The 22,518-nt window shown below is 56.2% G+C and overlaps 6 protein-coding genes across 6 annotated transcripts; 3 read left to right on the forward strand and 3 right to left on the reverse strand.

The window, feature by feature from the left end:
* The first annotated feature begins 2,686 nt into the window (after nucleotides 1-2,686).
* On the forward strand, nucleotides 2,687-4,303 carry MYCTH_2310870 (uncharacterized protein). Its single transcript, XM_003666258.1, has one exon. The coding sequence runs from the start codon at nucleotides 2,840-2,842 to the stop codon at nucleotides 3,905-3,907; it is 1,068 nt and encodes a 355-aa protein (XP_003666306.1). The 5' UTR covers nucleotides 2,687-2,839; the 3' UTR covers nucleotides 3,908-4,303.
* A 1,024-nt stretch (nucleotides 4,304-5,327) lies between these two features.
* On the forward strand, nucleotides 5,328-7,166 carry MYCTH_2310873 (uncharacterized protein). The gene is made up of 3 exons (XM_003666259.1): nucleotides 5,328-5,762; nucleotides 5,848-6,586; nucleotides 6,689-7,166. The coding sequence occupies exons 1-3, from the start codon at nucleotides 5,590-5,592 to the stop codon at nucleotides 6,899-6,901; spliced, it is 1,125 nt and encodes a 374-aa protein (XP_003666307.1). The 5' UTR covers nucleotides 5,328-5,589; the 3' UTR covers nucleotides 6,902-7,166.
* Nucleotides 7,167-7,945: 779 nt separating this feature from the next.
* Nucleotides 7,946-9,634, reverse strand: MYCTH_2084007 (uncharacterized protein). The gene is made up of 3 exons (XM_003666260.1): nucleotides 9,369-9,634; nucleotides 8,818-9,139; nucleotides 7,946-8,706 (listed from the first exon to the last, which is right to left on the reverse strand). Exons 1-3 carry the CDS (start codon nucleotides 9,585-9,587, stop codon nucleotides 8,678-8,680), a joined length of 570 nt encoding a protein of 189 aa, XP_003666308.1. The 5' UTR covers nucleotides 9,588-9,634; the 3' UTR covers nucleotides 7,946-8,677.
* Nucleotides 9,635-10,375: 741 nt separating this feature from the next.
* Nucleotides 10,376-12,320, reverse strand: MYCTH_2310878 (uncharacterized protein). The gene is made up of 2 exons (XM_003666261.1): nucleotides 10,860-12,320; nucleotides 10,376-10,778 (listed from the first exon to the last, which is right to left on the reverse strand). Exons 1-2 carry the CDS (start codon nucleotides 12,187-12,189, stop codon nucleotides 10,468-10,470), a joined length of 1,641 nt encoding a protein of 546 aa, XP_003666309.1. The 5' UTR covers nucleotides 12,190-12,320; the 3' UTR covers nucleotides 10,376-10,467.
* Nucleotides 12,321-13,176: 856 nt separating this feature from the next.
* MYCTH_2310881 (glycosyltransferase family 39 protein) lies at nucleotides 13,177-17,309 on the forward strand. The gene is made up of 6 exons (XM_003666262.1): nucleotides 13,177-13,529; nucleotides 13,597-13,886; nucleotides 13,948-14,231; nucleotides 14,287-15,753; nucleotides 15,978-16,440; nucleotides 16,514-17,309. Exons 1-6 carry the CDS (start codon nucleotides 13,270-13,272, stop codon nucleotides 16,666-16,668), a joined length of 2,919 nt encoding a protein of 972 aa, XP_003666310.1. The 5' UTR covers nucleotides 13,177-13,269; the 3' UTR covers nucleotides 16,669-17,309.
* Nucleotides 17,310-18,564: 1,255 nt separating this feature from the next.
* MYCTH_2310887 (uncharacterized protein) lies at nucleotides 18,565-19,143 on the reverse strand. Its single transcript, XM_003666263.1, has one exon. The coding sequence runs from the start codon at nucleotides 18,954-18,956 to the stop codon at nucleotides 18,780-18,782; it is 177 nt and encodes a 58-aa protein (XP_003666311.1). The 5' UTR covers nucleotides 18,957-19,143; the 3' UTR covers nucleotides 18,565-18,779.
* Nucleotides 19,144-22,518: the final 3,375 nt, after the last annotated feature.

Here is a 22,518-nt window from a genome sequence, read left to right on the forward strand (position 1 = left end):
TCATTTCTTGATTCTATTGTAGGCATTCTTGATTCTATTGTGTATAGCCCAAGCAACAGAACAGATTCATTCGTGTTCATATAAGGTGCCTAACAATAACCCTCCCCTACCCTCCCTCTTTTCTACTCCTCGCTCGCAACGCTGAAGTCGTTCATAGTATGCGCTGTTGTGCTCTCCGCGAACTAAAACCACCAAAACCTGCCAGAGCTTCGTGTCAACAAAGGGTCTTGACAATTCCTCGGAGCAGCCAGAAACTGTTCAGGTTAAGGTATTGCCATTACTGCCTTTCCCGTGCACCCCGAAACACTGTCAACCTCGATCAGAAAGGTCTCTGGGTTCTCCTTGATATCTGCAACAACCCAGAACTCTGCCAGTCCTGTTAGCTCCGGATCGATCTCTATTGTTTCGCGACACTCATCGCCATTCGACTCTGCCAAAGAACACCACATTTTCAGGTGAGTACTACGATAATAACTCTCTCCTCCATTTCTCGTTTAATTTCTATATGTTCTCCATCGATCGTCTCTACCACTACAAACCCCTGGCTTCTTTTCTTTCAAATACCCACAGTTGTTCGCCGCAAGCACCGGGCGCCGTCTTGTCTCGATCCATCCCTAGCACCAAATATTCGAATGCTTGTACTGGCAATACTCGCAGCTGCTTCTCTTTGAAAAGTCCATCTTCATCTGTTATTTTCCACCTCGTCTTTCGAGCAGGTCTCATCTCAAGGAGCACAAAGATACCTAAGTTTTGAGAGAAACGTTTTCTCGTCTCGCTACCTTTCCGCATCTTCCCACGATTCTTCATAGAACTCGCTTCTCCTACCACCCTCATACCCGTGCTCACACCTCTTTCTCGCTCTCCTTTGATTCACTCAAGCATTTCGAGCATTTTTTGCTACCTGCCAGCTTTCCGCAGCTGTTTCAATCTGTCCCCAAACAGCTCAAAGCATTCAGGCCCTCTCTTGTTTCTTTCTTTCTCCCTCCTTCCCTCAACAACAGCTTTGTCACCTCCTCGGCTTCTATCACTAGGTCAGAAACTTTATTGCTTCATCCTCGACCGCCTTTTTTTTTAACAAACGCCTCGCTGATTCGGGCACTTGACATCCCAGTGTGGAACAGAACGGTCGCCTCACGTCAGGCCTCCGGGTTCTTTGATTTCTCTTTGACTTGCCCAGCATCTCGACCCAGACGACTCAAGACCGGGCTAACACAATATATGCTCAGGCACAGCAGGCTACCACACGTACTCGTCGCTGAACTCGCCGCTGAGTATGGTGGCTGCTTTACCCAATAACAACGCGACGGTTGCTGGGGACTCGTCAGCCACGCGTAACGACGAGATGATCAAGCAGCAGAGGTCTGGCTTTACGGCCGTCATTGAGGCTGACGACAACGACGACACCGGCGGCGGCGTCTTGCTTCGCGATTTCGAGGATGACAACTACTCCGGCCACGGCGCGTCGACTCCGATGGGTACTAACAGTAGCAGTTCTTCTGCGAACAGTTGTGCCACGCACCCGCACAAGAATCCCTCGACCGCGTCCTTCGCAACATCGGTCCCGTCAGGCCGTTCCAACGCATTCGCGCCCATTGGTACTGGCCGCTTCTCTGAACACATGGTGACGGCCAACAACGGCGGCGCATGGTTTGCTTCCAGTGACCCCTCGGTATGTCTGAAAAAAGGGTTGTTCTTTGATATACTTGGTAAACAGACATCTGACACATCTGAACTCTTTGCCTTTAAGGGTGGTAATAAGGCCACAGGCAACAGTGTCCAGAGACACAGCGACTCAACCGTACGGGGCCGCAACTTCGTCACGGACAGCATTCACGATCCGACTTGCGTGAGTGTGACGAACAGCTCCAACGAGAGGATGACCGTCCCGCACAAATGGTGAAACTAACAACGGACAGCTGAATGATTATTTGCAGCCGAGCCCCCGTCATGGAATACAGCTTAGCCGCAGCCAAGGCTTCATTGATCCTTTCAACATGACCCCGATCGCCCAAGGAGGCGCGATGCAGTACCCTCAGTCTGCCCATGCCACGGGTTACTCTTGGGGCAGTACGCCTACATACCGTACTGCAGGCAATACGTACAACACGCCGCAGACCACCGGATATGCCGCTGCTAAAGACGCCGTGTACGTGAGCATGGAGGCCACCCCGTCGCATATGCCAAAGAAGGTTGGCAAGAACCCGAGTGCAACTCCACAGTCGAGTTCGGTCTACAACCAGTACAACCAGACTGAGCCGCGCAACTTTGCGCCACGGGCCGGAGCTCAGTATTACATGCCTCCCCCTCCGGCTTTCAGCCTGGGCCATCGTGGTGCTGCTACCAAGAGGCACGAAGAGCCCCTGATCCTGGGAACGGATACCGACCCCTTCTTGTCGCCACCCCCCAGGGGCATCAACGGCCATGGCATGTCCCAGGCTCTTGTCCTGCCGTCTGTTCCCGAGAACAATCAGCTGGCCATGGTCCATCAGGCATGGTACGACTCGGCTCCCGCCGAGATCCGCGCCATGCGCTCAGACCAGCTCAACAAGCTCACTGACGGCCCAATGGGTCTCCCGGCTCAAGAAGTTGCCCTGGACCCAGACAACTTTCCCTTCATTGAGGCTACTACCCAAGCCAAGCCTGTCGGCCATGGTGTCGTCAAGATCAGGAACGTATGTCACGCACCATTTCCTCTCCCACACTGATGCGCGACAGTCTCGGCTGAAATTTGCCTGTCTAATTACAGATTCCTTTTGGCACCAAGCGCGCCGAAATCATTGCCTTTCTCGGTCGCAACTCCAAGATTCTCAATGACAACCAGGAGCCGGTCCACATCATCATGGAGCGCGTCTCCTCCAAAACGCAGGACTGCTATGTCGAGTTTGTGAGCGCGCAGGATGCCGTGAGGGCCGTGGACCGCCACCGCGACAACATGCAGAAGGGGCGCCCCTCGCGCCTGGGTGACCGCCCTGTCGAAGTACAGCTGTCGAGCCAGGCTGCTCTCATGAAGGATTTGTTCCCGCTCGCTGCCGGGGTCTGGTGGGACAATGCCAAACCGGTCATCCTGGCGCCGATTGACGGCCAGCCGTGGAAGACCTTCAAGGGTTTCGTCACCGAGGAGGAGATGACTATGCTGGTCAAGCACGTCGAGATCCCGCAGCGGGTGAGTTCTAACTTACGTCTTTGCGTGCTGGCATGGCATCCCCAAGGCAAACTGAATCACAATCATGCTGACCCCCCGCGGTTCGGTTGCTTGCAGTCTCCCTACTCCAAGGAGTGCCCCCAGCGTCCCTACGAGTGCATGATTTCCACGATCAAGAAGCTGCCCTGGTACATGGCCGACCACATCACGCTCCGCCAGCGCCATGCCATCTACGACGCCACCGTTAGGCTCATTGTGCTCCTGAAGCAGGCCCTGCAGCGCGAGCATCGCAGCCACGAGACGGTCATCAACCCGCAGCTGATGAAGCGTCTGGTCACGGCCGCCATGCTGTGCCCGGGCTTCTCCGTCGTGCAGAAGGACAACATCGCGGTGCTCGCCGACATGGAGGACGACCGCGCCCGCACGTTCAACCAGCCTCGGTTCGCCGAGCAGTGGGTGCACCTGCACGGCATCTGCCCCAGGCCCGGCACGCCCCTCGACGTGCTCGAGTGGTACATCGCCATCATCCGCGAGGAGACCACGCGCCGCGTCCACCGCAAGCACATTGTCGAGCGCAGCGAGATCCAGCGCACCGCCTGCTACACCTCGCTCTACTTTGGCTACATGTGGCACGAGATCGGCCTGCCCACCGGCAGAGAACTGGACAACCTCACCCTTCGCCAGGTCGCCCGTTGCGAGCTCGCTGTCATTGAGCGCATCTTGCGCCGGGTCTTTCCAGCCCAGGAGGAGTACGCCCTGAACTAAGGGAAAAAAGTAATCTGGAGGATCAGAAGAAGTCTCGGATTGTCCTGGGGGAGATGCATCCATATGACTTTTCCCCTCTCGGGTAGCCGCGGCATTATGTTGGTCAACATCTTATGACTCCTTGATCGTTTGTGCCGGAGATTGCAGATTGAATCCCCGGCGGCAGATCCCTCCTCTCTTGGCAGTTCAGGACATCCACCCTCCCGTACTGACGCTAACTCGTCCTGACGATCTCGCGGAATTCCCCCGCACTTCAAAACCGATTAATCCGTGCAATCTCACGGTACCATATTAGCTCATGCCAGGGACAAGACCAGCCTTGGTTTGACTCCAGCTCGCAAGCGCAGAGCCAATAACTCCCGCCTTCTTTTTTTTTTCTTTCCTACTTTTCGGTATATGACTGCCGATGTCATCTCGTCTCTAATTTTTTCTCTTTACAGCTTGGTAAGGGCAAGACCGCTTTGAGTCTTGTCGTTCTTTCGACAGCTAGCAATGAGTGGACCGAGGGTAGGGGCGCGGCGTAGACCGCTGCATATCTGCTGCGATTTACTGACAGGCCAGTCAACCCATGCCGCCTTGTCATGGAATGACATCTATCCAGCTACCTAGATACCCAAGGAAAGGTCCATATAGTGTCGGTTGACGGCCCTGTTTTTGCCCGACAGGGAGAACTTGGGAGATGATGATTCATGACACTGGCATACACTGGAACGACTCCTCTGATGGAGAGTGGATAGGCCTGCAGAGGGCAGATTATGGGCCTCTAGAGTATTACCTCTTTGTTTTCAAGAGGAGAGGAACTATCCTAGCATTATTATTAATCGTCACATATTCCCCCTCCCCCCGGAAAAAAAAGGGCCCCAGTAGCGGAAATTGCGCACGCGTTTTGCCAGAAAGGATTGATCAAAAATGAGGCCTATGCGGTAATCTCTTCCCCAGCGCATGTGTAAAAAGAATCATGGAAAGGTTGGGCTGATGGACATGTGAGTGTAGCAATCAAAATGTCCATTGTCCAACACTCTTCACCCCCTGAATTTGTAAACAAAAGAGCGCACTATTCCCGCTTATCCGTGGAAACAGAAACATATGGCTCAGTTATCATTGTTATCATCAAAAACAACATCAAGTGCTTGGTATTTCACTCTCGCACAGAATTCCATACAACCAGAGCACTTTGAGCATTCTAGTAAGGAAAGGAAACAACTTACTCCGTATTCAAAAGCAGTTATTTGGGATAGGCTCCCCCATCTTGGAATAGGGGAGCACTGAAGGCCCGTGCTTCTTAAGAGCGTTTAAACGCGATGACGTCGGCATGTCCGAAGAATAGCCGACCCGAACCAGTACTACAGTAGTAATCCGTACTTTCAACCGGATTAGTTAGACGCGTCTCGCTTGTCCGTCCCACCCAAAAAAAAGTTGGAGACAAGCGGTTTCTTATCGCGATATCGATCTCTCGGATTCTCGTTTCCGCATTGCAACTGTTTCCTCCTTCAGACTCTTACACGAGCCAGCTCTCGCACAACAATGCAAAGCCGTTGATCTGGACAACTGGAGATCAAGAGGAACCTCTAACCTTTACTCTCGGGTTGCCGACACCCGAGCACAAGGACGAAATCAAGATCCGGTGACAGCCGACAATCCCGGTGCATCTCATGGCGACAGCCTCTGCCGCCAGGTCGACAATGGTCGGTGGCCCTGAAAAGAGCATGTCGCACATGTCGCATGCCGATGCCCCGCTCACACAGTCTCGCGAGATTGGCGATATCAATCCCGAGTCGCGACAGGGAGATCCGATCGTCAACCGGGCCCAATCGATATCATTTGCGAAATCATGGAACCACATGCTGGCGGGAGGGTAAGGAACGCCCTTGGGTTTCGGATCACACAGCGAATCTAGGCCGAGCCGAGCCATGCTGACACCGCATTTTTCTTTGACGTAGGATCGGTGGCATGACGGCGGCGACCCTGACGGCGCCGCTTGATGTGCTCAAGACCAGGCTTCAGTCCGACTTCTACCAGGCGCAGATCAAGGCGTCCCGGGCCTCAATAGCCGCGCCCATGAACCCCCTGCGGACCGTCGCGTTTCATTTCAACGAGACCATGTCCATCCTCGGCGCCGTCTACCGCCAGGAGGGCCCTCGCGCGCTCTTCAAGGGCCTCGGTCCGAACCTGGTCGGCGTGATCCCGGCCCGCTCCATCAACTTCTACACGTACGGCAACGGCAAGCGCATCATCGGCGACTACTTCGACAACAAGGACTCGGCCTGGATACACCTCAGCGCGGGGGGCCTGGCCGGCATCGTCACCAGCACCGCGACCAACCCCATCTGGATGGTCAAGACTCGCCTGCAGCTCGATAAGAACATGGCGCTCGAGAGTGGCGGCGTCACCAAGCGCAGGTACAAGAACAGCCTGGACTGCATCCGGCAGGTGTTGCGAGACGAAGGAATTCGCGGTCTCTACAAGGGCATGAGCGCGAGCTACCTCGGCGTGGCCGAGTCGACCATGCACTGGATGCTCTACGAGCAGATCAAGCGGTCGCTCGCGAGGAGAGAGGAGCGCATTACTCTCAGCGGGAGGCCTAAGAACTGGTGGGATCACACGGTCGATTGGACGGGCAAGTTTGGCGCCGCCGGCTTTTCCAAGTTCGTCGCGGCCGTCATCACATACCCGCACGAGGTAGGTTCCTGCTGCCAGCAGAAGCTATCCCCCCTCCCCTCCCCTCTTTCTCCCCACAACACAACACACCGGGTTTCAGGAAAATGCTGACGGGAATCCCAGGTCGCCCGCACCCGCCTGCGTCAAGCGCCCATGGCCGACGGCCGCCCGAAATACACCGGCCTCATCCAGTGCTTCAAGCTAGTCTTCAAGGAGGAGGGCATGATGGGCCTGTACGGCGGCATGACACCCCATCTGCTCCGGACAGTCCCAAGCGCGGCCATCATGTTCGGCATGTACGAGGGCATCCTCCGCCTGCTCAACACCCCGGCGTGATAAAAAAAAACAACAACATTGAGACTTTGCCGGCTCCCACCCCCTCTCTCATCCCGGCGCTACGACGAAACATCCTCGAAAGCGACGAACTGTACCATCACCGTGTATAACAGAAGATTAAAAAGCGTAGCCTACTATCTCCCCTTACGTACCTCACTCTACTAATCTAAGTACCCACAGCCTCTGATTTGGCCTGGGGCAAACCGATCTGTCCGGGCGCGTGGCCCCGGGGGGGTAGGCATTCTCTCGCGCTTCTCTCGCTCCTCTAGAGAGCTTGACGCTTGAGACCTTCGACGTGCCCCCAATTAGCCTATCGACTGTCGACAGATACGATACCCTCCTCCTATCCTGTACCATATAGAATCGCAGCAGGGACGGACATAGAAGCGGGTCTGGGTCGGTTCATGCGGCATCTGGCTGGCATTCTGTACATTTTCTCAACTTTTTTGTCTGCATTTATTTTTTTTGGCTTTGATATTGCATTGATCGGCGATATTGGCGTTTTCGACATCCCCTTTTCTCCTTGACGGATGGAGGGAGAGAGAGAGAGAGGGAAAGAGAGAGAGAAAAAGAGAGAGAACAGCACAACGAGAAGTGCTTGTCCAAAGAACTTGGATGACGACAAAGTGGAAACGAACGGATGGAGACGTGGATACATACGCACGCGGGCGCGGACGGGATCGGCGACGGCATGGTTTTCTCATAACCCACTACTATCATCTGACTCTGGAAGGGGACATGTACGAAATGGACCGGCACGCCTGAGAGATGGCCTGCACTACGTGTGTATGTCGCAACTTTGGCCGTGGGAAAAGTCGACGCTTATCCATGCAATGTATATATATGGAAGGAGGGAGACCGAGATGGGCACATCGCAATGAGCCCGGAGAGATAAAAACAGGGGAGGGCATATTGTTTTGCAGCCGCCTGCCGGCCTGACGCGTCTCCTCTCCAGATACAATTAATTGACTGATATAACATTGTCAGTGAAGGATAGCAGCCCTGAGTGTTGTGCCGCCTCTGATGCAGCATCACGGACCTTCTCGATGAGCCACAAAGTTTGAGATTGATCTCGTTGCTGAATACGTTCAAAGTAGTCAGTCTGCAGCTATGTAGGATATCTCGCGCTGTCTGCGCCAGAGAGCCTGGCGAATGAGAGAAAACGAAGAAATATGACGAAAAGACCAGCAGGGGAAAAAAAAGAAAAACGAGAGACAGTACATAGAAGAAAGTACCCTCAAAAACCCAACTTGACTCCCCCACGCCATTGACGCGCTGAAATACATAGAACGATACACCATCCTAGCATAAGCACCTCCGCTGCCTTGAGACCATGATTGCTCCGAAGCCATGTATCCTTGCAATCTGGAGCAGTCTTCCCGAATGAGCAATCCTGCCCTTGCCCATAACCCTAAGTTGCTTTGTGTTTCCAACCTGGCACAGAGGCCGGGGAAAACGTCAAGAGAGTCAAGCCAAAACCCAATGTTAATCCCCCAGCTTATGCGCCTCAAGCCATCCCCTGGGCGGCCGTTTCCGCAATTTCCGCGGAGGCCGCGAGGGATGCCCTGGGGCGTTCGAATCCTCTCTGCGGTTGTTGGTGTCGTCCCTGTCTCTCTCTCCCCGCAGCAGTCTCCACTTGGACAGCATCAGCCTCCCCCCCGACGCGGATGATGATAATGATGGTGGTGGTGGTGGTGGTTGTTGTTGTGTTCGCGGTGGAGTAGGAGGAGGAGGAGGAGGAGGAGATGAGATGCATGGCGAGTTGCTCGTGCAGCGTCACCAGGCGTTGCGGTCCCAGTTGGGATCTGTCATATGCCATCCGGCATGGGTCAGCTTCCGTCCCCTGGATGGATGCCCGTCCGCGCCCTCACAAAAGGAGAGAAGAGAATAAGGTAAGAAGAAGGAGGAAGACGTACCCTGCACAAAGGCGGCCAGGACCTTGCTCCCCGTCTGTAGCAGCGGGTGGCCGACGACGATCTTGAGGAACTTCTCGAGGCCGGCGCGGCGGCCCTCGATCACGTCGTCGCTGAACCGGTTCGTGAACACCTTGCCGGGCAGCGGGGGGATGGTGACGCGGGCGCTCTCGCGCTCGAGAATGTCGCGGAAGTACTCAAAGTCCGAGTAGCGCCGCCGCACGCTCGAGTGGCGCACCTTGAAGGCCGGGATGTTGGTGCGGCACACGATCTCGTAGTCGGTGTACATGTGCCGGCCGATGCCATGCGTACGCGGGTTGCGGACCTGTCGTCGTGTTCTCTCCCCGCGGGGCCCCGACATCTCACCGTCGCGGGCCGGGTTCGTCGGTCAGCCTGTCTTGTTCCTTTTTTTCATCCTTGGATTTTCACGTTGTTTTGCCGTTGCGTTGCGGCGGTTGCTGTGTTGCTCCATGTCCAGGTGGGCAAGGAAGGGGCCGGAGGGAGGGGGAAGGGAGGGGGAAGGGAGGGAGAGGGTGATGAGATGCTGAACGAACCTCGATTTCTAGGAAATTCTCGGGCGGCCCATAAATCTCGTCGAATGATTGCGGTCTCGATTCCGGCAGTGACTGCAGGATGGGTCGGTGAAGGCGGGCAGCGGCGGCCTCGGCGGCTGACCTTGTTGCGGAGGATGTGGAGGAAGACGCCGGCGTCTGCTGCTGCTTCGAGTCGGCAGGCGCCGTTTGGGTGTTCGCATCATCCGTCTGCGACGCCATCTTGGCTATTGGTGATGATAGCGGCGGCCGTGTTACTCTCGCTCGATGTGGTGGGAGAGAGAGAGAGAGGGACTCCCCTCCTCGTTCGTTGCGGTCTACGGACTCGTCCCTGATACGACGGGGTATGTATGTAGGTAGGTAGCGCGTTTCGTGCGCTGTTTCTGGGAGGTATGTTCTCCAGTGCGTAGGTTGTCGAAGAAACTCGTGTGATGGTCGAGTTGTGGCAGAGCCGGGACGGCGCGTGATTCGAGTTGGAGGCCTTGTCGAAAGCTCAAGCCGATAAGCTGTTGAGGATGGCAAGGTGGGGTAACTTCCAGAACCGCGGATCGGTGGGGACAGCCGCAATGACCACTCGCCCGTTCAGAGCATCCTAGTACACGGAATACTCCCGACATGTGGCAGGACTACGACGTCGCTCAGCGGCAGAACATTCCGCGACAACATAGCCACAGGTTTAGAAGTGATTTGGTTTCTGCGGGATTCCATGCAACTCAATTGCCCTCTCAAACGCCTGATGTATTCTCGTGTCTCTACCGTACTGTACATGCGTGCACACGTATAACGTACTTTGTTGCGCCTGCCACTGTCCATCATCAGGAGACTCCCATCTCTAGCACGGGCTCCGTTGCCGGTTTTCCCGCGAAGCAGGTTGACATGAGCCTCGCAACATGGGTCCTCCAAGTAACAGCCTCATAGCCTCAGTCTTGAGCTGAAGACATGCCTCATCAAGCGCACGCTCCAACTCCGCTGAGAAGTGGTTATGGCTTCTAAGGGAAAAACCTCGCCACACCTATGCCGTGCTGCCCGGCCACCGCACTGGTAGAAACGGTTTCGGTTGACCAAGAAAGACCACGAATGTAGAAGCCCAATGCGGGCTCCTTCACTTCTTGTCGGCAAACTTTTGATGGATAGCCCGAATTTGCTCGTCGAGGTTGAAGGTCTGTAGCTGATTGATATGCGCCTGGCTCTTGCCATCCGGGTTGCCATCGAACGCGTGGAGCGCAACCTTTTTTCTCCGGGCAAGCTCCTCTTCCGAGACGGCCTGGCCGGTGGTGGTGTCGAACACATCGCTCCGCTGGCTGGCGAGACGTTTGAGGTTGTTGGCCACCTCTGCCGTAGACAGGTTGGTCGTGGCATACCGGGCTTCGGCCTTGGCCTTCTGTTCCTTCCACCGTGGATCGAGCAGCTCGACTGCAGTCCTGAGTTAGCACGACCACCGAAAAAAAAAAAAAAAAAAAGAAGAGAGAGAAAGTATGGGAGAGGGGAACTGACTTCTCATGTGCTCGTCCATCTCGTTGAGCGGGATCTGCTGCTTGCAGTTTGGACACATTGCCGTCTGCGTGCCGAACTTGCTGGCTGCTCGTTGCGCCGCGCGCGGAACATAGTTCTCCTTGATCTTCATTGGCGCAGCGCCACCGCGGGCTTCGGCCTGCGCCTGCTGCACACGCGTCCGTTCTTGCTCCTTCTCCTGTGCCTTTTGAGCCTCCTCCTCCTTCTCCTCCTCGGCAGACTTTGTGCGCGAGGCGAGAGGAACAGGCGCGCCCTGTGCCGGCGGTGGGGGCGCATTGTTGGCCTGGGCGGTGGCAGGTGCTGCTGGGGGTGGCTGCGTGGCTGGTGCTTGCGCGCCGTATGTTTGGGGCGGGTAGGCGTTGTAGCTGGTGTCTTCGAAGGGGAAGGCCTCCTCGATCCGGAGGGTAGAGCTGACCGAGACCTTGTTCTTCTCCTCCAACGAGGCGTACTGGAGGTCGTTGAGCGTCGTCGGAGGCGGGAGGTTCGCCTGATCGTCGGCCTCGGTGAAGACAATGGTCTCGACCACGACAAAGTCGTTCCAGTCGATCCGCGCAAACTCCATCTTCTTCTTCTCCTCTTCCTCCTCTTGCTTGGCCTTCTCGGCCTCTTGCCACTTCGCGTACGCGGCCCTCTGCTTCGCGCGCGCCAATACCTTGTACTTGTCCGCAACGTTCTGCCGCAGCTGGTCGACCCGCTCCTGCTGGGCCTTGCCCCCCTCGCCGTTGACGCCGCTCTCGCGCAGGAGGATGGTGTACTGGTCAATCATGCTCTGAAAGAAGTTGTGGAATGTGTGGTTGGGTATCAGGAACTGAAATTGGGGGTTGCTCGCCTCACGCTGGGCAAGCTGTGTCATGAATGGCCGGCCGTTTTTGGCGACGAACAGGGCAGTTAGTCGCACGATCTCCAAATCTTTCTGGCTCATACGAGGCATACGGGCTGAGAATTGGAAATCCGGCGGCTTTGGCGGCCCCGCTGGCTTCTCCTGGGCGGGCGCGGCGGCTGCCTCTCCGACACGGCCAGCCGAGAGCGCAGTGCCCCGTCCGTTCCTGATCTCTTCTTTGCGCCATTCGTAGTACGCGTTGTACGGGTCGGAGCTCGACATCAAGAAGCTGAACTTGGGGTTCTTGCCATGGTTGTCGCGAATCCGCTGCTCAAGGCCGGCACCACCGCGCATCACGTAACCCGCCGTTTTCTCGATGGCCTCGCGGATCTCGCCCGGTGGCGGGATGATGACGCCCGGCGGCGGCTTGAGATTGTCGAGCGCCGCCGCCGCGTCTGCGGCCGCATCGCCGTTCGTCGCCGCCACAGCCATTACACGTATTTTGTTGATTGCCGATTGTTGTGATGGACGCGCAGAAGCTGTTGTTCGGGTTTTCCGTGACGGCCGCTGTTCGCGCGAGTTGTTGATGGTTGCATTCCACGTACGGGCAATCCACACAGCCTAGTCGACCCCCCTTGTCGTTTTCGAGGTTTTGACTACGCTAGTTTAGTGTACGGCGGAACATGGTCCGTGCAACAGCATCCGTGGTACGCCTTACTATAGTAGTACACTGTACGGAGTACAGAGTACTCGATAGTGTACGGATGTAATCTATACGGATTACTTGTATTACGCAGCATGCAGTATTAGGTACGGACGTTATTGCAAGGCTCCAGGATTCAATAAGGGCTTGAAGAGATTTCGATCCGACTGCCACCACACTTTATAACAATCTTATATAGCCTCGGCTCACTCCATTGGCTGGCTTTGGCTTGGTGTCGCGTACGGAATATTCGTCGTGTACGGAGTACGGAGTATGGAATACCGCTCGTACGTGCCAAGGAATCGCATCGTATCAATCAAGTGGGCTCGCCCCGGGTTGCGGACCGGGGAGTGGCTCGTGCCATGCGACAGGGAACCAATCGATGCCTGGCACAGCCCGGGAACCCACCAGCTTCGACCGTTTACAGAAGGACAAGGGTGAGTTAAGGCCACTTCAGCTCAATCAATTTTATGGCGAGATGCCTGTCAGCGTAGGCTTCAACTGCAACCCCCTTTCCGAGTCCACCTCAGCGATCTCCTATAGTAGATCGAAGCCAGGACAAGACACACTGGCGAGCTCTCTCGTCTTTCTTTTACCCCCTTCGACACCAGCCGTTCTTCTTCTGTGGTTGTCGATTGGACCTTCTGCATTTATCCTTTGTACTTCGATGGTAACCTTTTAATTGGAGCTTGACCTTTCGCGACTCTCGTTAATCCCCCGTTTCTTTATGATCGACGCGCCTGCGGCTGCAACCGCCACGACGTTTCAACGCACGCCCTGAATTAAGCCCGACGTGCCGAAACTCGAATCGAAGCAGTCCCGCGCTGAAGTCCTGATTACCACGTCAATTCGTTGTCAAACCGCCTAGCATGGCTCGATCGGCGAGCTCCAAGCCGCCGGCCGCGAGGGCATCCCCCCCGCCGGCGCCGTCGAGCATCGATGAGAAACTCAACTCGAACGCGACGAAGCGCAAGGACGATGATTACTCCTCCGAGGGCGTCGAGGACCATGATGTCTTTCTGCTCCCGGGCTCCGACTTCAAGCTCGTCCTCGCCATAACCCTGCTAGCTGCTGCTGTGCGCTTGTTCCGCATCTACCAACCCAGCAGCGTCGTGTTCGACGAGGTCCAGTATGTTTCTCGGCGCTCGTCCTTCCCGCGCTCGTGACAGACCTTGGCTGACGCACCATACCGACAGCTTTGGCGGGTTTGCGACCAAGTACATCAAGGGCAAGTTCTTCATGGACGTGCACCCGCCGCTCGCAAAGTTGATGATCACGCTCTTCGGCTGGCTTGCCGGATTCAAGGGTAACTTCGACTTCAAGGATATTGGAAAGGATTATGTCGAGCCCGGCGTCCCATACGTGGCCATGCGCATGTTCCCGGCCATCTGCGGCATCCTCCTGGCCCCGACCATGTTCCTGACCCTCAAGGCTGCTGGTTGCCGTACTTTCACCGCTGTCATGGGTGCCGGTCTCATCATCTTCGGTTCGTCGCATTGTTTCCTCGTTATCACGCTAGCGCGCCGCATTGCTGATTGTTGCTCTAGAGAATGGCCTCCTCACCCAGGCGCGTCTGATTCTTCTCGACTCTCCTCTTATGATCGCCACCGCCTTCACTGTTCTCTCGTTCACGTCTTTCACTAACCAGCAGGAGCTGGGTCCCTCGCGGGCCTTCGGGTTGAGCTGGTGGTTTTGGCTTGTCATGACCGGCCTCGGCCTGGGTATGACCGTCAGCATCAAGTGGGTTGGGCTGTTTACCATTGCCTGGGTCGGCTCCTTGACTCTGGTCCAGCTCTGGGTTCTCCTTGGCGATTACAAGCACGTTACAATCGTATGGGCTCCCGACCTGTTCCTCACGCTCTGACGGGCTGCTAACGGCTGCACAGCGTATCTTCGCCAAGCACTTCATGGCCCGCGTCTTCTGTCTCATCATCATTCCCTTAACTTTCTACTTGGCCATGTTCGGAATCCACTTCCTCTGCCTGCGCAATCCCGGCGATGGCGACGGCTTCATGAGTTCCGAATTCCAGTCGACTCTGAACTCCAAGGCAATGAAGAACGTCCCGGCGGACGTTCTTCTGGGTAGCCGAATCACCATCAGACATGTCAACACCCAGGGCGGTTATCTCCACTCCCACCCTCTGATGTACCCTACCGGTTCGAAGCAACAGCAGATCACCCTGTACCCCCACAAGGACGATAACAACCTGTGGCTCGTCGAGAATCAGACCCAACCGCTTGACATCAACGGCCAGCCCATCAACGGCACCGACGCCTGGTATAAGCTCCCCGAGCCTCACTACGTCGAGAACGGCGCCATCATCCGCCTGAACCATCTCGCCACCCACCGTCGTCTCCACTCTCACGATGTCCGCCCTCCCATCACGGAGGCCGACTGGCAGAACGAAGTTTCTGCGTACGGTTACGAGGGTTTCGACGGCGATGCCAACGACTTCTTCCGCGTTGAGATCGTCAAGAAGAAGTCCAAGCCCGGCGTCGCCCAAGAACGCCTCCGCACGATCGACACCAAGTTCAGGCTCATCCACATCATGACCGGCTGCGTGCTGTTCTCCCACAAGGTGAAACTCCCCGAGTGGGCGTCGGAGCAGCAGGAAGTCACCTGTGCCCGCGGAGGGACCCTTCCCAACAGCCTGTGGTACATTGAGTACAACGATCATCCCATGCTGGGCCCGGACGCTGAGACGGTCAACTACCGCAATCCCGGCTTCTTTGGTAAGTTCTGGGAGCTGCAGAAGGTCATGTGGAAGACGAATGCTGGTCTCGTTGAATCCCACGCCTGGGACTCCCGTCCTCCGTCGTGGCCCATCCTCCGCCGCGGCATCAACTTCTGGGGCAAGGACCACCGCCAGATCTATCTCATCGGCAACCCTGTCATCTGGTGGAGCGCTACTGCGGCCGTCGTCGTCTACGTCGTGTTCAAGGGTATCGCCGTCCTCCGTTGGCAGCGCAGCTGCAACGACTACTCGAAGCCCGTCTTCAAGCGGTTCGATTACGAAGTCGGCTCCTCCGTGCTCGGGTGGGCTCTGCACTACTTCCCATTCTTCCTCATGCAGCGCCAGCTCTTCCTCCACCACTACTTCCCCGCGCTCTACTTCGGCATCATCGCCTTCTGCCAGATCTATGATTTCGTCACGGCACGCATTCCTGGAATCGGCTTGAGGGAGAATCCTGTGATTGGCAAGGCTGGCGCCGTCGGTTTCCTTATCCTGTCAATGATTGCTTTCACCCTCCTCTCTCCCCTTGCATATGGAAACCCCTGGACAAGGGCCGAATGCAGGCGCGTCAAGCTGTTCAGCACCTGGGACTGGGATTGCAACACTTTCTTGGACAGCGTAAGTGGTCTTCCTAATGGTGTGATCCCGGAGAGGAAGTTGCCTCAGAGGGGATAATGACGTTATGACTATGGGCGAAACGGTGCCGGATCACCTGTAACAAGCGTGCCGTAGGCTATTAGGAGGGGCACATATTGGCTATGACTAGAAGACACAAGCATAACAGCGCTCGAGGCAATTTTTTTGAGACATCTGGCCCATACTAACTTCCAGATTTTGCATAGTACGACGCATACAAGACGTTGTCCTCCACCTCGGCTGCCGCCTCTCAGACACCTCAGCAACCGATCGATGCGAAGAAGGTGCCGCCGGCTCAGCCTCCCGTAGCGGGCGGCCAACAAGCCCAGGTCCCCATTGTGGACGCCCAGCAGCAGCAGGAGCAGCAGCAGCAAGCGCAGGAGGAAAAGGCTAAAGTTTCCGGCGCCCCAGTGGCTGGCAATAAGCGACTCGTCCATACTGAAGAGCGCGTCGAGTACCGCGACCAGGACGGTAATCTCTTGAATGAGGAGCAGGTCAAGGCCCTCAAGGGCAAGGTCGAGTTCAAGACGCGTTATGAGACGCGGACCCGGATTATCGATGCCCAGGGCAACGAGGTCTTGCTGCCTCCCGGCCAGCAGGTACCGCTGGACCAGGAGCAGAAGCCCGATGCTCCGGCGGGCGTCGCGCCTCCCCACCCGGATGTCGAGGGTACGTGTCTTTCCGTTGTTCTGTCAGCAGTTGGAAGTCCGTGAGATCATCGGCTGACGTCACCCCGTTTCAGGTGCGAATAGCGAGACGGCCAAGGGGGGTATCCCTGATGAGCCGATCCCCGAGCCCAAGGAGAGTGTTGAGGGCGAGAGGGAGCGCGAGGAGAAGGCAGCCAAGCCTGCCAGCGAGAAGCAGGAGGCCAGTGCCAAAGTGGACGACGAGGTCTGAGCAGATCGGCCGCCTGGTGTCTGGTCCCTCAAGTGTAGGATTACTTCCGAAGTCGAAGAGGCTTCGGCCTGCTGCGCTTCCTCTCCCTTTCTACCATATGTTGCACCACAACCCGCCTGAAGGGATCTAATGAAATGGAGAAAGGGACTGGCGATTTGGCAGCGGGGTTACAAAACGTTCGGTCAGCTTGTCGCGACCGAGGACGATGTTTTTTCCTAGTCTCATTTTGTAACCACTGCTCGATCGGCTGTACGGGAGTGGGGGGAGTTGTTGATGCAGCGAGGAAAGGATGATACACATTCTGACTCCATCTATATCACGGCGCGGGACGACACACCGGTCCTAGATTTTCTTGGTCACATTTACTCTGAATGAGTGGAATCCCACTCCGATACGTCTCTTTCTTTGATGTCACCTGAGCCCATTTCCGTACGAGAGTGAGGAGATATCAACGGCAAGGGTAGGTGCTGGAGGAAGCGAAAACGAAACAGGAATATTCATTTCCTCTTCAAATTCCACCATGATTTCAATATTCCGGTGGTGTGTGATGACTATTGGTACAATCCCCCCCGTCCGCTCTCCTTCATATGTCCTGTACCGTACATACACGAAATAAACATTAGGAGAATAATGATGCCCCCCCCCCCCCCCCCAACTTGTTGTAAGCAAATTGCCTCGCTACCCTCCAGTCTCGATTCAAACCAGCGTATTTTCCTTCTTGACACCCCACCCCTTCTCGACTTTTGCGACAGAAGCACATCGTCTCAAAAGTCCAACAGCAGCGCCTGCCATTCCAGCTCGAGACTTTCTTCTTCGCCCGAGCTATCGTGATCACGGCCATCTTCATCATCATCATTGGCATTCCGGAGAAGATCATAACCGCCATCATGATCGTCATCGTCGTCGCGGTCGTCATCATCATGATTATCATGATTATTATCATCATCATCATTGGAAATAATACCATGACCGGCGTAGCTGCGCTCGTAAATGCCGACGCCGACGCCAACGTCAACGCCAACGCCAACGCCGCCTCGCGCGGAGTCGATCTCGGAGGAGGAGTCCGAGCGGGACTCCGAATCGTCCGAATCTGAGTCTGCGTCCGAGTCCGAATCCCAGTCAAAGGCCGACACTGGCTCTTGACAATGCTGGTGCTGATGATGCGACGGCGGCATGGGCGGCGTGCATAACGTGCGGTGCGTGTCCGCGTGCGTGTCCGCGTGCGCGTCCGCGTGCGCGTGCGCGTGCCTGCTGGCGGGGTCGCCGGCCTCCGCGTCGGCTCCGGCTTCGAGGCACAGTGCCGCCGCGCGCTCGAGGAGGGCGAGCAGGCTGTTGACGGTGCTGGTGGGCATCCGGGAGGTGGGGAGGGAAGCACGGCCCGGGGCGTCGCTGCTGTTGCGGCTGTGGTCCGCCCCGTGGGTTTGAGGGTGTTGCTGCTGTTGCTGTTGCTGTTGCTGCTGGCGAGGGTGATGAGGGAAAGTGTGTGGCAGAGCCGAGTCCGCGACCCTGTCAGAGACTAGGCAGTTGGGACACCCGTCTGGCCTGTCAGGCCTGCCAGGGATAGACGGGAAGGAGGCGGGTAGTACCATCCTTGGGTGTTGGAAACCAAGACCCGGAGGCGGGTAGACGACCCGTGAGCCCGTGTCCATCTCGCCGGCCAACCTGTCAAAGCTCCTGGGCCTCGTGATGTCTCGGTCGGAGGCCGGGCCCGGGGGTGGAGAGCGAGCGCGGCCATCGCACCGTGCACAGCTCAGCTCACTGTTGCTGCGGTGATGATACTCAGTGGCAGTTGCCGCTTCTGCGCCGCCGGTGACAGAGCCGCCGCTGACGGTGGGAGCGGGGGCAGGACGGGAACTGGGGCCTGTGGTTGCGAAGGGCGAAGGCAGTGGCCTGTCTGGAGGGGGCCCCGAGGGCGAGAGAGGCACGAGAAGCCTGTTGTTTCTCCTCAAGGCCGGCCGGGGAGAGGCCCGGGGAGGGTCCGGTGGTGGGATGGTCGGAAACGGGTCAGGCTCAGAAAGGGCCTTCCAAAGGCGTTCAGAGTCGCCAGTCTGAGGAGAAGCTAGGGGGGGCTTGGGTGGCTCGTTAGCTTGGTGATGGTTCCCCAACAAGAGTTACTGTGCTGATCGTACAGGAGGGAGATTGCCATGGGACAGATTTATCGTCCTCGGGTCCCACGGTGTGGGCACGCCCGCCTCACGTTGCCTGGGTGGGCGCCGCGGCCCGTGTGCTTGGGTGCTCTGCTGGTGGCCGTGTGGCCGGTCCGACTGCGAGGGAATGATGTAGCCCATGGTCGAAGACGTGCTGCTTGCTGCGGAACCAGTTCTAAGACCATGTGTTTGCTGCTCAAGTTGGCATGGCCAGAGGGAAGAGGCGGATGGCCCGGACGGAAAGGGGAGGGGACTGGACCGGCCAGCCCTACCAATTTATACCTCCCTGGGGAGCCTTTGGTCTACCGGCCGTTGATCTAGGTTTCCTTGATGAGCCTAACTTGCCCTGACCGGAGCTGGAGCTCTCCCCTCATTGAAGCTCTGGATTCGCCCCCCCACGGGACCCCGACAGGTCCCCCTTGTCGACGCCTTTCTCGGAGGGCAGCCCGGATGGCGGGCAGCTTGAGACCCTGGGGCTGTTGTGTGTATGAGACTGACACAGCTCGGTATCCATTCAAAGAGAGTATTGACAAGTCCGTGTGCTCTAGTGGAGGGAGGGTGACGAGGGCTTTGGCAGGGTTCAGCCATGGAGGATCCAGCGTGGCGACCGATCAGGTACATACAGTACCAGAGTCAGCTCAGTAGCGGGGACTTTCGGACCCACGGTCAGGTATACCTAGGTAAGGCCGTCCCAAGGCGCAGTAATGAGTCGATCCTCCCGCCATCATGCCCTATGTTAGCTACTGAACTCGGTTGGTACCCGTTGGCTCGAGGCTTAATGAAAAGGAGAGCGCGGCCTCCCGTGTCCCACAGCTCCGCCTAGCTATATTGCCACCGCCGGCGGGCTTGATCCCGGATGTAAGAAATGCCTTTTTTAGATGGGTTACTTTGCTTATGTCGTAATTGAGCTCCCAAGGGAGGTCTGCCTGGCTAGACCAGGTGAGATGGACGACAAAATGGAAAAATGGCTTGTGAGAAATCGAGAGCATGACAGGCATGCCCAACGTCTAACTGATCTTGTTGGCTTGTTGCAAGCATCTCATCTCGCCGCGCAGGCCCCCCCCCAAAAAAGAAAAAAATAAAATAAAATAAAATAAAAATAAAAATAAAAATAAAAAAAAAGGGGGGGGGGGGGGTGGGTGGGGGATGGAGGAGACAGCATAAGCCCGACAAGCCGTTGTCTGGCACAGGCAACAAGGAAAGTGATGTGGAGGATGATGTACTATGTAGACCCGATGGCTTCGACCCGGGTCATCCCTACTTCGGAGAGCGATGGGCTCAGCGCGCATCTCGGGGAGGCCCAAGCGAAGTCCAAGCATTAATTAATCATAAGCAGGCTGAAACGCATCTTGTTCGGACCAGATCTTTTTTCGCCTCTACCCAGGAAGGCTCAGGCAGGACACTTGTTAGCAAAGAGGCACATGGGCCATGCCGAGTCAGAGAGAGACCCTGCTGAGTAGAGCAGACGCGACGTTGTCTTCCAGCATGGTGTCGTCAAAGCCAACACACCATGTTTCAAAAAAAAAAAAAAAAAAAAAAAGGAGCCGCCTCGGAGGCGACAGACTTGAAGCCTCCCATTGTATGCGTCCTCTCTCAGGGAATGCCCCGTATGGACAGGTTTGGCTTGACGGCTTAAGGGCTCGATCTCGAGAAACGCGGCGTCTTGGGGTTGTGGGAGACCAGAATGTTGGACGGCGTATATTCGGGGCAAGCTCCTGTACGTTCTGCCTCTGCGACCACCAGGGACCCGGTCAAACGGTGTTGTCGCCGCATGTCTCTAGCCAACAGATGGCTATCATGTGGCAGAGGAGGAGAGCGCCGAGACATGCATGGCAGTGACCGTGCCTGCGCCTGAATGTTTTGCTACAAACAAATGACTTTGGTGCTGATCGTGTGTGTTCAGTAAATCCGTCCTGGTATCTATCCCTGAATCATATCCTCGTCATGTTCCATTCTTTCGTTAGTTGGAAAAGCCGCCAAAAGGGAGAGGAAAAAAAAAAACAAAAAACTTAGGCATCATGTAAGGCTCCGAATCAAAGCCCAAGACGATAGTTGATCCATCGCCTTGAGCGATGTTTCCGAAAGCTCGACCCGGAGGTGCATGCTTTGAGTGACGGCAGAGAAAAGCTATTCGCTTGGCAACAGAAAAGCGGCATGCCGGGGTCGAAGGCGCTCCATCAAGTCGATAAGTTGATGATAGATGTTGTCGAGGCACTGCGATCTGGCCGTACCCTGGGTGATTGGGAAATCGGTACTCCGTAGCGATGATGCAGCAACTGGCCCGTCTGATTCCGCTACCCAACCCTTTTTCTCTCACTGGCAACTTGGGGTCTTTTGCCAAGTCGGATCTTCGTTTGCCGCTTCCGCATTGACTTGACTTCTGAAGCTAGATTCCGGTCCTGGTTTCACAAGGCCCTACAACACGGTAGTGTGGTGGATACTTCGCACTCGCAATCGACGAAAGCGAAACATGTCAAGGGGAGCCTCAGGTGGCCGGGGTCCCGAGGCCATCGGTGTTTCCCCCGCGTCCCCCGCGTCCTTGGCGCCCGCCGGGGCCTGTGCACTGCACCCGCTGCCTTACAGAGTAGGTATGTACACTACAGGTCTATTTCGTACCAGCAAGCATTGCTGGCCAACCCTCAAGGCAAGAAACCGGCAGGACCCAGAGATGTGGATGGGCCGAGATAAGGCTTGCTAAACTGCGTGCCGAGGCAGCGCCCAGACAGCACGGCGACATGTGTCTCGCCTCGACCATAACGGGCGTGCGTCGTTTCAGTCGCGAGTCGGACGGTTTCCGATTCAGTTGTCGGTTTCCTCTTGGCGATGTGCGTGCGCGCGAATTGATGGAAAAGTCGCGTATTTTTCTACACCTACGGAGTAGTAGTATGGATGTCTAGTACGAGTACATACAAAGGTACACATGTACATACATACAGGACGGATAACATACAAGTATAGTACATCTTCGGGCCCGGATCTCAACTCCGCAGAAGGGAAAAGCTGGCCAAGCGAAAGAGAAAATCAGCGGGTCGATGACGTTTTCTCTCTCACCACAAACCCCTCAAGAAACCAGAGATTTGAGCCCCGCCAGATCATCAGTTTCTCCATATCTGTGGAAAGCGCACACAACTCGAGTCCAGCTACACAAGGTAACTAGTACATACACAGTAGCTGTACTGCGGGATTGAAAGTATCAGTTGCTGCCAGTGGGTAAGAAACCTTGGGTGAGTTGCTCAGTACGAGTACGTGATAGGTTGCTAGTGCGTAGCCCGTACTTGTACGGAATGCGTCATGGGTAACAGTCTCAAATTTTTATCGAGGTCGTACTCGTTAGTGGACGCAACTCGCTTTACGGCCTCTTTTTTGCGCCCGCGTTGGCGCCGTGTCCGCTCCACAAATCGCCGACTTTCAACCAATTCGGCCGAAATCCGCTGTGGCACCTCCACTTTCCGTCCGCGCCACAATCAGCGCCAGCAGGTTTGTCTTGATACATAACATCCCGCCGCCGAGGCTGCAGGAGCAGATTGCGTCGTTGTTGGTGATAGGTGGGATTCACCTGCGTACCTGAATCCTGTGGTGCGGCTACACGATGTATGGCGTGCACCTGCTTGATACGTGTATCACCCGTACTTGGTAACTACTGCGGTAACTTCCAGGCACGCACGCAGCTCTTTTGCCCTGACCTGACCCCACCAGGCGTTAA

Source organism: Thermothelomyces thermophilus, chromosome 6 (genome assembly GCF_000226095.1).
Source record: "Thermothelomyces thermophilus ATCC 42464 chromosome 6, complete sequence".
In the NCBI taxonomy this organism is placed as follows: domain Eukaryota; kingdom Fungi; phylum Ascomycota; class Sordariomycetes; order Sordariales; family Chaetomiaceae; genus Thermothelomyces; species Thermothelomyces thermophilus.